The 13,271-nt window shown below is 41.7% G+C and overlaps 1 protein-coding gene across 3 annotated transcripts in view; it reads left to right on the top strand.

Annotated features, from left to right (window-relative positions):
- Positions 1-1,233: 1,233 nt before the first annotated feature.
- Positions 1,234-13,271, top strand: part of LOC135518986 (ATP-dependent RNA helicase DDX3X-like) — a 28,359-nt gene continuing 16,321 nt past the window's right edge. For 2 of the 3 annotated variants that reach the window (XM_064944000.1, XM_064943998.1), the window contains exons 1-3: positions 1,234-1,566; positions 2,698-2,746; positions 7,752-7,799. In XM_064944000.1, coding sequence (XP_064800072.1) covers positions 1,522-1,566; positions 2,698-2,746; positions 7,752-7,799 — 142 coding nt within the window. In that variant the 5' untranslated portion in view covers positions 1,234-1,521. The remainder of the gene's footprint in view (positions 1,567-2,697; positions 2,747-7,751; positions 7,800-13,271) is intronic. The other variant, XM_064943999.1, reaches the window with a different exon arrangement.

The following is a 13,271-nucleotide window of genomic DNA, read 5'->3' as shown; positions in this document are numbered from 1 at the left end:
TCTGATGGGGAAGGAGTGAGGGGCTGAGTGTTCCTCATTGAGGACCATGTATGTTGCATTGATCCGATCTGTAGTAGACTATGGCAGTATAGCGTATGGTTTGACAGCCCGGACTTTATTGTAAAGGCCAGATGTCATACAGGGTCAAGGACTCAGAATATGTAGTGGGGTGTTTCTGACATCCCCAGTGGCTGCACTACAGGTGGAGATGGTGGATATGCCATTGCAGATTAGGAGACAGCAGCTGGCAATTAATTATTGGCTCAACCTACAGGGACATGGGGTGTCTCATCCTGCGAAAGGGATTTTACAGGCATGCTGGGAACATGAGCGAGGACAGAACACGAGCTTTGGGTGGGAGGGTAATACCCAGGCGAAGGAGAAGGATTGTAATGGAAGGAAGTTTAGTCCAATGGTAGCTATTCCTATAAATCCACCATGGCTACTCCCACCTCCAGTAATTGATCTAGAAGTGTTGGAGAGACTACAGAAAGATAGGGAGGACGTTGTTCCATCTGATTTGTTTAATAGACGTCTGGATACTTTATATCAGGATTTTGTGGCCATTAACACAGATGGTTCAAAACATCCAAGAACAGGACGTACTGGATCAGCATTTGTAGTGTATGAATGTTTGGTAGCAGTTAGGAAACGTATTACAGATCATCTGGCTGTATATACGGGAGGCTAATGGCCATACTGTTGGCCTTGCAGTGGGTGGAGGAAGTCAAGCCTGGCAGAGTACTTATTTGCTCTGATTCACGTGCAGTGTTGATGACTACAGTTATTTAGCTCACGTAGCACACAATACCTGCTTTATGAGGTACTACAAACTCATGGCAGGATTAGACAGATAAGATTTACTTGGGTCCCAGCCCATGTGGGGTTGGAGGGGAGCGAGGCAGTTGATGTACTGGCTAAACAAGCACTTAGTAGTGGGGATGTTGATGTTGTAGTTTCAATGAGCAAGGCAGAGACAACAAGTCTGATATGGACAGTGATGGTGCAGAGATGGCATGAGCAGTTTAATATAGATACTAAGGGGCAGACATGTATATTTTGTTATCTTTTTTTAAAGCAATGGGCTGGCAGGATTTAGTTTATCCCGGTCTCTGGCCCACACTCCAGTAGAGTAGGTGGCGGTAATGCATCCTAACGTTAGATGCCAACCGCCGATAAACCCAACCGAAGAAGAAGAAGAGGTTGCGGGTTCTAGTGATATCTCGCGGTACCTGTGTGAGTAGTTCAGCTTCATTCCACCACGGAGAAGCCAGTGGAAGGTGTCGGTTACAGCTGAAGTTAGTACTTTAATTTGAAACCACGTAGAAACTGCCAGAAAGGATAATTTATTAACAAAATAAATGTGTTTAATTGCCTGAAAGGACATCAAATCAACCACATATTACGGACTGGAATCAAGAACTAATTCTGTGATCTGCAAAGAAACTATCTAGCTAATTTAGCCTGCTAACAAAGAAAAGCATTTCTCTTGAGAAATAATCTTCACTATTCTCTTTAGTTATGAGTCATGTGGTCGTCGATAATCCACACGGTCTAGATCAGCAGGTGAGTGACTACTTCAATTATTTTTATTGATTTAGTAAAATAAAATAATATGAGCCAATATCAAGTTAAGACACCTAAAATAACACTCTCGTCAGCTTGCTACGTGTATGCTAAGCTAGCAAGCTGAAGTGGTCCGTAGAGCCAAGCTCGGTTAGCTAGCGCGTAGCTAACTGCGTGGATGTGTCTGGTAAAATGGTGGTTGGTGTGTGTCGCCGGTGAAATTAGATGGTCATGGCGGAGCTAGCGAATGCTGCCTAGTAATATTATGTTCCGATCAGACTAATTGGTAGCAAATTCTTTGTCTCAAAAAGATTGTCGTGAACACTTGCTGTCTATTGCGGCATAGTAGCTAGCTGGCAGCTTTAAACCATGTTAATTATAACCTATGCAGTGTGTTTAACTAGCCATCCTAAGGTTACCTACACGTGAGGCCGGTACCGATTGCGCAGTTGATGATTTTACGGCAATTTATCCAGGCTCTGTTAGGCCTTAGCTAACGTTTGCTAAGAAATGTAGCTATCGACGGAGTTTAGATTTGTCAACATGTGAAGTAGTTAGTTACCTGGCCATTGATATTCAACTAACCGTTAGTTTACTTGCTAGCTGGTTAGCTTGATGAAATTCTACCGGCCGGTAAAAGTAACGTTAACTGCGGAGTCTTGAAACGTGGCGCAGGAAATAACAATTTGTCTACTGTACAGTAGGGGACGAAGAGTAAATTTTTTTTTTTACCCCAGACTGCGTTTACGAAGCCAATATGCCATTGGCTAGTTAATGTTGGGTTTGTTATGTAAAACAGTTGACTAGATATTTAACAACCTTTTGATTTTGTCTGTAGCTAGCTAGATGTTGACGTTAGTCTATTCACTACGAACCTTAGGACTCAAGCCAAGAACGTTGACTGTGAATCGATCCTTTAGCACACTCAGAATCACTTTCTTTTCATGTCAACATTTGATTTATTTACTTGCCCTACAGGCTCTCTCACACTGAACTTTACTTTTCCAGCCAGTGCTAGGATATGACTTTTTGGCACTTTGCTCTATCTGATTTGGAAGCATTAATTCACACTTTGGTTATACAGTGCTTGTGTTAATTTAAGTGTGCCTAAACTGGATTTTGTGTTTTCAGCTTGCTGGCCTAGACTTGAACTCAGACGGACAGGGAGGAGGCACTGGCCGTAAGTATTCACATAAATATAATTGTCTCAAGTGGTGTTTCTCTTTGAGCACAGATGTTCATAGGGCATTCAATGACAGGACATTGTTCTGTGTACGGCTATTAGTATATAATTACATTATCTATTAGATCATACTGCTAAGGCAGGGGTTCAGAAACTTATTTGGCCTGCAACCCCATTTTGATATAATATCCTCACCCCACCATATAAAACACTATCTTAACTTTTTTTTAAATTGAACTGAGTATTACAAATCAGTTAAAGTATTTACAGTTGAAGTCAGAAGTTTACATACTTTGGTTTGATTCATTAACTCGTTTTTCAACTACTCCACAAATTACTTGTTAACAAACTATACTTTTGGCAAGTCGGTTAGAGCATCTACTTTGCATGACACAAGTAATTTTTCCAACAATTGTTTACAGACAAGATTATTTCACTAATAAGTCACTGTATCACAATTCCAGTGGGTCAGAAGTTTACATACACAGTTGACTGTGCCTTTAAACAGCTTGGGGAAATTCCAGATATTTGTCATGGCTTTTCAAGCTTCTGATAGGCTAATTGACTTCATTTGAGTCAATTGGAGGTGTGTCTGTGGATGTATTTCAAGGCCTACATTCAAACTCAGTCTGTCTTTGCTTTACATCATGGGAACATCAGAAGAAATCAGCCAAGACCTAAGAAATTAATTGTAGACCTCCACAAGTCTGGTTCATCCTTGGGAGCAATTTCCAAATGCCTGAAGGTACCACGTTCATCTGTACAAACAATAGTACGCAAGTATAAACACCATGGGACCACGCAGCCATCATACCGCTCAGGAAGGAGACGTGTTCTGTCTGCTAGAGATGAATATACTTTGGTGCGAGAAGTGCAAATCAATCCCAGAACAGCAGCAAAGGATCTTCTGGAGATTCTGAAGGAAACAGGTACAAAAGTATCTATCCACAGTAAAATGAGTCCTATATGGACATAACCTGAAAGGCCGCTCAGCAAGGAAGAAGCCACTGTTCCAAAACCGCCATTAAAAAATCCAGACTTCACATAGCAACTGCACATAGGGACAAAGATTGTACTCTGGTCTGATGAAACAAATAGAAATGTTTTGCCTTAATGACCGTGGTTATTTTTGGAGGAAAAGGGGGAGGCTTGCAAGCCGAGAAACTCCATCCCACCTGTGAAGCACGGGGATAGCAGCATCATATTGTGGGGTTGCTTTGCTGCAGGGGGGACTTGTGCACTTCACAAAATAGATGGCATTAGGAGGAAGAAAAATTGTGGATATATTGAAGCAACATCTCAAGAGAGGAGGTCAGAGACCTGACCGGGTGGTGACAGAATAACAACCTATCCCTCAACATAACCAAGACCAAGTAGATTGTGGTCGACAGGAAAAGGAGCACCATTCTCATCGAGGGGGGCTGTAGTGGAGCAGGTTGAGAGCTTCAAATTCCTTGGTGTCCACATCAACAACGAACTAGAATGGTCCAAACACACCAAGCCAGTCTTGAAGAGGGCATGACAAAACCAATTCCTCCTCAGGAAACTAAAAAGATTTGGCATGGGGTCCTGAGATCCTCAAAAGGTTCTTAACTTCTTGAAACTCCCCATCCCGGATCCGGGTTTGTGACTAAAGCCTCAGGCTCATTAGCATAACGCAACGTTAACGATTTCTGAAAATCGCAAATAAACTGAAAATAATGCGTCTGCTCTCAAGCTTAGCCTTTTCTTAACAACACTGTCATCTCAGATTTTCAAAATATGCTTTTGAACCATAGAAATGGACTAATTTGTGTAAGAGTATGCAAAGCTAGCATAGCATTTTGAGTAGCATTTAGCACGCAACATTTTCACAAACCAGATAACCAAATAAATAAAATCATTTACCTTTGAAGAGCTTCTGATGTTTTCAATGAGGAGACTCTCAGTTACATACCAAATGCGCAGTTTTTCCTGAAAGCGTCTGTGTGTAGGAGAAATCGTTCCATTTTCTACATTGCGTCTGGCTAACGAACCGAAAATTCAGTCACCTACAACGTAAAACTTTTTCCGGATTAACTACATAATATCGACCGAAACATGGCAAACGTTGTTTGGAATCAATCCTCAAGGTGTTTTTTCACATCTCTTCATTGATATGCAGTTCGTGGAAGCTTGCTTTCCTCTCTGTATCCCATGGAAAAATACTGGCAGGTGACTTTTGCGCACCAATTTCGGCGCAGGACACCGGGCGGACACCTGGTAAATGTGGTCTCTTATGGTCAATCTTCCAATGATCTGCCTACAAATACGTCACAATGCTGCAGACACCTTGGGGAAACGACAGAAAGGGCATGCTCATTCCTCTCGCATTCACAGCCATATAAGGAGACAATGGAAAACAGAGCCTCAAAAATCCTGCTCATTTCCTGGATGCCATCTCATCTTGGTTTTGCCTGAAGCTCACGTTCTAGGGCACGCACAGAAAATATCTTGGTAGTTCTGGACACGTCAGAGTGTTTTCTTTCGAATGCTATCAATTATATGCATAGTCGAGCATCTTTTTGTGACAAAATATCTTGTTTAAATCGGGAATGTTTTTCATCCAAAAATGAAATAGTGCCCCCAGAGCATCAACAGGTTAAGCTGCAACATCAAAAGCATCCTGACTGGTTGCATCACTGCCTGGTACGGCAATTGCTCGGGCTCCAGCCACAAGGCACTTCAGAGGGTAGTGCGTATGGCCCAGTACATCACTGGGGCTAAGCTTCCTGCCATCCAGCACCTCCACACCAGGCGGTGTCAGAGGAAGACCCTAAAAATTGTCAAAGACCCCAGCCATAGACAGTTCTCTCTACTACCGCATGGCAAGCGGTACCGGAGTGCCAAGTCGAGGACAAAGGCTTCTCAACAGTTTTAATTCCCAAGCCATATGACTCCTGAACAGGTAACATATGGTTACCCAGACTATTTGCATTGTGTGCCACCCCCCAACCCCTCTTTTACGGCTTTTTCTCTGTATCTTATATGCATAATCAATTTAACTATGCATTCATGTACATACTACCTAAATTGGCCCGACCAACCAGTGCTCCCGCACATTGGCTAACCGGGCTATCTGCATTGTCCCACCGCCTGCCAACCCCTCTTTACGCTACTGCTACTCTCTGTTCATCACATATGCATAGTCACTTTAACCATATCTACATGTACATACTACCTCAATAAGCCTGACTAACCCGTGTCTGTATATAGCCTCGCTACTCTTATTTTCAAATGTCTTTTTACTGTTTTATTTCTTTACTTACCTACACACGCGCACTTTTTTTTTTTTTCTCTGCCCTATTGGTTAGAGCCTGTAAGTAAGCGTTTCACTGTTGTATTCGGCACACGTGACAAACTTTGCTTTGAGACATCAGGCCGGAAGTTAAAGCTTGGTTGCAAATGGGTCTTCCAAATGGACAATGATGCTAAGCATACTTCCAAAGTCGTGGCAAAATAGCTTAAGGACAACAAAGATAAGGTATTGGAGTGGCCATCACAAAGCCCTGACCTCAATCCTATAGACAATTTGTGGACAGAACTGAAAAAAGTGTGAGCATGAAGGCCAACCAATCTGACTCAGTTATACCAACTGTGGAATGGGCCAACATTCACCCAACATATTGTGGGAAGCTTGTGGGAGGCTACCTAAAAAGTTTGACCCAAGTTAAACAATTTAAAGGCAATGCTACCAAATAGTAATTGAGTGTATGTAAACTTCTGACCCACTGGGAATGTGAAATAAATAAATGCTTAAATAAATCATTCTCTCTTCTTATATTCTGACAACATGTCGCGTTCTTAAAGTGGTGATCCTAACTGACCTAAGACGGAATTTTTACTAGGATTAAATGTCGGGAATTGTGAAACTATTTGGCTAATGTATGTAAACTTTCGACTTCAACTGTAAATCTGAAATAAGTATGGTTTGAAGTGACAAATGCATCGATAAGGTTTTGGGATGTTCAGAAGATCATCATGCAATCATTTTGTATGAACTTTGTGTAGAAAAGAACATTGTCGTCATTGCTGTTTTCCCCCCATGTCTGATTTAGTACCTGTTCTTGTCCACTCTGTTGTAATGAATCCTGCGTGCTTGTGAGTATTGTAGAGGGAAATGGAAGACTTGAGTTCCCGAGTCTTATTTCATAATTTTTACCACTTTCTCCCAAATTTTGTGGTATCCAATTGGTAGTTAGCCTCTCCCCTCCCGATAAGACAAGACTAATAAGGTTGGGAGCCATGCGTCCTCTGAAACGCAACCCAACCAAGCCGCACTGCTTCTTGATACAATGCCCACTGAACCCGTAAGCCAGCCGCACCAATGTGTGGGAGGAAACATCATACACCTGGCGACTGTCAGCCAGCACTGCTCCTGGCCCACCACAGGAGTCGCTGGTGCGCGGTGGGACAAGGACATCCTTGCCGGCCAAACCCTCCCCCAACCCTGACGATGCTGGGCCAATTGTGCGACACCCCATGGCTCTCGACGTTGGCTGCGACAGCCTGGACTCGAACCCAGAAGCTCTAGTGGCACCGCTAACACTGCAATGCAGCGCCGCTCGGCTGGCCCCTTTCCTGAGTCTTATCTTTCAGCGATGGGGTCATTATATTTTGTAGCTTAAATCATTCAAAGGGTGGCTACATTTGTAGGAAGAAACCCGCTTACTGAAGTAACTCAGATTCTATGAACTAGGCGTGATCTCGGGTTCTCTTGTGACCCCATTTTCATACCAGACAACACCACAGTTGTAGAAACACTGCCCTAAGGGGTTAGCGTGTACAGATAACATGTAGGCTCAAGGTGGCGAAATGACACTTGTGAATGACAATTTAGATATTTTTCCAATTTTCCAGAACAAGGATTTGCATGCAGTGTATCCCATTGTGGTGATTTTGTTGGTCTTTGTTCATAGCTTTACCATACAGTGTGTTTCACAATATGAAGACTGACAGTCCTACATTTTTTTTCTGTTTCCAGGGCGTTACATTCCACCTCACTTGAGGAACAAAGAGGTTTCCAAAAACGGTAAGTGATCTCTTTGACACAAGGTAAATCGCACACAATACATAACTCACTGGTATTGCCACAGTCATTGCTTACAATACAGACCTACACTTTGTCAAAGGAATTTGCAGAAGATTTCCCAATTCTGTAGGCCTACCCCTCTGCCCTAAGTGTACACTTGGTCATGTCTGTTCATGGATTTAAAAGGAAAGGTGGAATCTCCCTTTGGCCTACATTTACCCCATTTCAGTCCTTTTTAAATGCATGAGGCACGATGTACAGATTTGGGTGAGAATTTGACATTCAGTGCCGTTATTAGAAAAATAACTTGTTATTAATGGAGGTGTGCAACATGTTTTGGTCTGTTATAATAGGGCCAGGGTGAGTTGATATTACAAATTTGACCAGAAATGCATGCATTTGTCAGTTACGCAGAATGCTATTCGTTAAATATATCTGTGACCAGATTTGTACGCATTTCTGCTAGAGGTCGACCGATTATGATTTTTCAACGCCGATACCGATTATTGGAGGACCAAAAAAAGCCGACACCGAATAATCGGCCATTTTTTTTTAACAAAAAAACAAACAAAAATTAAAAAAAACATTTATTTATTTGTAATAATGAAAATTACTACAATACTGAATGAACACTTAACTTAATATAATACATCAATAAATATCGATTTAGCCTCAAATAAATAAACATGTTCAATTTGGTTTATATAATGCAAAAACGGTGTTGGAGAAGAAAGTAAAAGAGCTTTTATACATGACATGTTGCAATCTTTTTAGTTCCTTGCTCAGAACATATGAAAGCTGGTGGTTCCTTTTAACATGAGTATTCAATATTCCAAGGTAAGAGGTTTTAGGTTGTAGTTAATATAGTATTTATAGGACTTTCTCTCTATACCATTTGTATTTCATATACCTTTGACTATTTGATGTTCTTATAGGCACTTTCGTATTGCCAGTATAACAGTATAGCTTTCGTCCCTCGCCCCTACCTGGCCTCGAACCAGGAACACATCAACAACAGCCACCCTCGAAGCAGCGTTACCCATGCAGAGCAAAGTGAACAACCACTCCAAGTCTCAGAACGAGGGATGTTTGAAACGCTATTAGCGGGCACCCCGCTAACTAGCTAGCCATTTCACATTGGTTACACCAGCCTAATCTCGTTGATAGGCTTGAAGTCATAAACAGCGCAATGCTTGAAGCACAGCGAAGAGCCGTTTGAATGAATGCTTACCAGCCTGCAGCCTGCTGCTGGTATTTAGGTGTTTGCGCGTTGGACTAGTTAACCATAAGTTTGAATCCCCGAGGTGACAATCTTGCAAGGTACAAATCTGTTCCGCCCCTGATCAAGGCAGTTAACCCACCGTTCCTAGGCCGTCATTGAAAATAAGAACGCGTTCTTAACTTGACGCACCCATCCCTTTAGCGGGATCATTTTCATCAACACCCGCTGAATTGCAGCGCGCCAAATTCAAATTAAATTACTAAGAATATTTCATTTTCATGAAATCACAAGCGCAATATAGCAAAACACAGCTTAGCTTGTTGTTAATCCACCTGGCATGTCTGATTTCAATACAGCTTTTTGGCGAAGGCATAACAAGCGTTTATGTAAGAACATCTCTCTCAGTAGACACAATATTACAAATACTAGCAGTCAAGTAGATTGGTCACGAAAGTCAGAAAAGCAATAGATTAAATCGCTTACCTTTGATCTTCGGATGTTTGCACTCACGAGACTCCCCGTTACACAATAAATGTTCCTTTTGTTCCATAAAGATGTTCAGAAATCCACAGGCTCGAGTGGTCACGACATCGCAGACAAATTCCAAATAGTATCCGTAATGTCCAGAGAAACATGTCAAACGTTTTTTTATAATCAATCATCAGGTTTAAAAAAATAAATAAATATATAATCGATAATATATCAATCGGGACTGCCGCTTTTTCAATAGGAGAGGGAGAGAAAATGGCTGCCCCACTGTTGTGCAAGCAAAACTCTGCGAACACCCAGCTATCCACTGACGCAATGTGATCTTTCTCGTTCATTTTTTAAAATAAAAGCCTGAAACTGTCTAAAGACTGACACCTTGAGGAAGCCATAAGAGAAGGAATCTGGTTGATATCCCTTTAAATGGAGGCAAGGCATCCAATGGAACAGAGATTTCAGGAAAAACAGCACTTCCTGGTTTGATTTTTCCTCAGGGTTTTGCATGTATATCAGTTCTGTTATACTCACAGACAATATTTTGACAGTTTTGGAAACTTTATAGTGTTTCTATCCTAATCTGACAATTATATGCATATTCTAGTTTCTGGGCCTGAGAAATAGGCAGTTTCAAATGGGTATTTTTTTTTAGCCAAAAATTAATAACCTGCCCCCTACAATCAATACGTTTTAACCTTAAATAAAGATGTAAAAAAAAAAGTGTGCCAAATCGGTGTCCAAAAATACCGATTTCCAATTGTTATGATAACTTGGAATCGGCCATTCCGATTAATCGTCCGACCTCTAATTTCTGCTCCTTGAGGCCAAAGGCAACCAAGGACGACTCAAATTCTCAGAGTACAGTAGTTTAGGGGGAAAAACAAAAATAGATCTTCTGTCTGTGCTTTCATTGGCAAAGACGAAGTAGAGCCTGCTACCCTCAAAGTAAAACCAGATGCTTTACCCTATCCTGAACAGCGTGAAAAGATGGCTTTCCCAGTAGGCCGGACGGAATCCAATGCTTCTGACCATCTCTACGACGGCGCCAGTGTATGGTGACACTTCACATGCAGCTCTCTTGCTACTCTGTCATTGTGTTAACTAAGTTGTTTATCCAAAAATATAGCACCAACACTAAATTACATCAAGTTTTTCTTGATGAACAATTCTTGGCGAACAAACATGGAAATAATCTCTGAATTCTGTTGACTGAACCTGTAATACTTAATGATCAACTGTCAACTCTTCAACCCACGTAAGGGGTTTACCTATTATGATTGCTGTTACTGTACAGCCACAAGCCAATTCTTCTCCAGCCCTTGACGAACTTAATAGCGTTATTTACACACAAAAAAAATGGAAACGTGTAGCCAGAGGCCTTATCTATCGTCGCAGAGGACTATAATTTGCTACCTGGGGAAAGTACTGCCAAAATACTTTCAACATGTCCCCTGACCAGGTGTGACAAAACACTGGACTGTTGCTGCTTCTCCACCCAGGGACCATATCGCTCCTTCACACAACCCCACTTCAGCAATCAGATCACTCATCAGTCCTTACTTCCTGTTTACAAAGAGTAAGCGATGAGCACACAAGCTACACTTAGTGTACAGTTAGTGCTTATCCAATGACTTGCAACTGCAAAGGTGCCCGATTCATTCAAATAGGATGTTCTAGTAATTAATTTGTGACCTAGAGCAGCGGTTCCCAAAGTTCTTGAACAACCATTTGCACAGTCTCACACAAACATTCTTTTTGCACAAAATAACTTAGCGGACCTCCCATTGGGAACTGCTGACCTCGAAAGTTGAGGTTGCTAAAGACAGGAGAAACTGGACAACTAGTTCAGGGCATCCGACTTGTTGGCATGGCAGGTACTTCAGGCTATCAAGGAGAAAGCTAGCGGAATTGCCCATATTGACTCCTCACTCCCACATGAGGTGAACAACTGATCTACAGCTTCCAGCAACTCAGGAATATTTACTCAAGTTTCAATCAAGACAATGTTCTATTCTCCAACCTTGTAGCCTCGTGATTCCTACTGTTTGTTGGCCGGTTGTTTTATTGGCCTGCTATCGGCACAAGCATATGTTGAGTTGCCTGAGTTAGTCCCTGGTATAACAGCCCTATCATTGACGTGAAGAGGCTACGTGACTGACCAGGCAACAAGTTTTAAAGCTGAACTTCATGCAAATCGGCAACATATCACATGCCTGCAAGATGACCAATTAGAGGACGGATGGTCTGGCTTCTTAGCATTTGGCGTTGCGCTGGATATTGGCAAGCATGGTCTTCTGAATGCCCATGAGAACCAGGATTTCTATTTATTTATAATAATAAAAAAAATATAATAATATTCAAAGATGTTTTTACAATCAACTCTGTGACGTAATGCAAGTCTAGGCACCTGCCTTAACATATTTTGTTTTGGGAGCGGGTAGCACGGACATTCCCTCGCATTAACTGCAAGAACAAAGACAAGTGATCAACAATCAATATTCTCTGGCATTTTATCTGCACATCAGGGTTGTTGGCTTTAGTCATGTAACAGTATTGTTTGCTACTTGCTCCTCACTGGGTCCAACAACTTATTTTAGGGAAAGAAAAGTCTTGAGTTCTAAGAAAATAGTGTCATGCTAGCTAAGCTAGCACCGACTCATTAAGATTGACTTGCCTCTTAGAAGTTGTGCCATGATTAATGAGATATTCAAAATGGGATTCTTTGACATTTTAAGATATTGCATAAGGTTTGTCTTGGGTTAGTTTCATCTCACTTTTGTGATGTTATTTGTCTTTCTATTCCACAACAGAAAATGCGTATTCTGGTAGACAGTGTGGTTATTCAGTGCCGCCACCAGTAAACTTCTGTAAGTCCCTTCCGTCTGCTTTGTGCTGAGATGCATGAAATGGCCTTACACAGAACAACACCAATGTGGATTGTTCCAGATGCAGGTTATGTTCAGTGGAGCTTTATTATTTTGATGTGCTTCCTAAAATGTTAAACAACTTCATATTTAAGATCTGATAATGTGCGTTGGTACAAACTTAATTTGTATTTGGAACCAATAGTGAAGAGTTCTAGTGTTTTTGAATGACCAATACTTTTACCACTTTGTCAGTGGGGGCTGGTTAGACAGATGTGATATACCTGATTGTACCTGCTCAACACATTCCCAATAGAGAACGCCTCCCACGACTGGGAATAGGGTATCGCTTTAGGATATGCAGCCATAGATGGGTGTCGAGGCTACTTCTAGTAACTTGTTTCTGGTGAAGGGGTGTTGTAAAATGGATGTCTGTTTGAATAAGATTCTGCCCTGCACCGCTAGCTAGTATGGCTGTATTACTAATGCCAAGGTGAGCTGCTTAATGCTAACATATGTTTAGTATCTGCAGTACGAGTAAATCTGTATGAAGATGAGCCTACATTGTGTGTTTTGATCATCCTAGGAGTATACAGAAGGAATACCATTAAAGCAGGGACTCCAGAATGAAAGGGAGCATGTTCGACGAGCGTGAAATATCTAGTAGTCTAGCCTATACTTGGAATCCTTCCTATAGGCACTGTAATGCTGCGTTCATAGCCAGGTGTTAGAAGGGTGTTTTTTTTAACTGGGCTTGTCAGTGAAGAACAAATTCTTATTTACAATGACGGCCAAACCATAACCCGGACGACGTTGGGTCAATGCCCTGCCCTATGGGGCGCCAATCACGACTGGGTTGTGATACAGCCCAGGATTGAACCAGGGTCTGTAGTTACTCCTCTA

Source organism: Oncorhynchus masou, chromosome 29, assembly GCF_036934945.1.
Source record: "Oncorhynchus masou masou isolate Uvic2021 chromosome 29, UVic_Omas_1.1, whole genome shotgun sequence".
NCBI classification, from domain to species: Eukaryota; Metazoa; Chordata; class Actinopteri; order Salmoniformes; family Salmonidae; genus Oncorhynchus; species Oncorhynchus masou.
The sequence above is the reverse complement of the archived record's forward strand: the minus strand, read 5'-3'. Positions and strand labels throughout refer to the sequence as shown.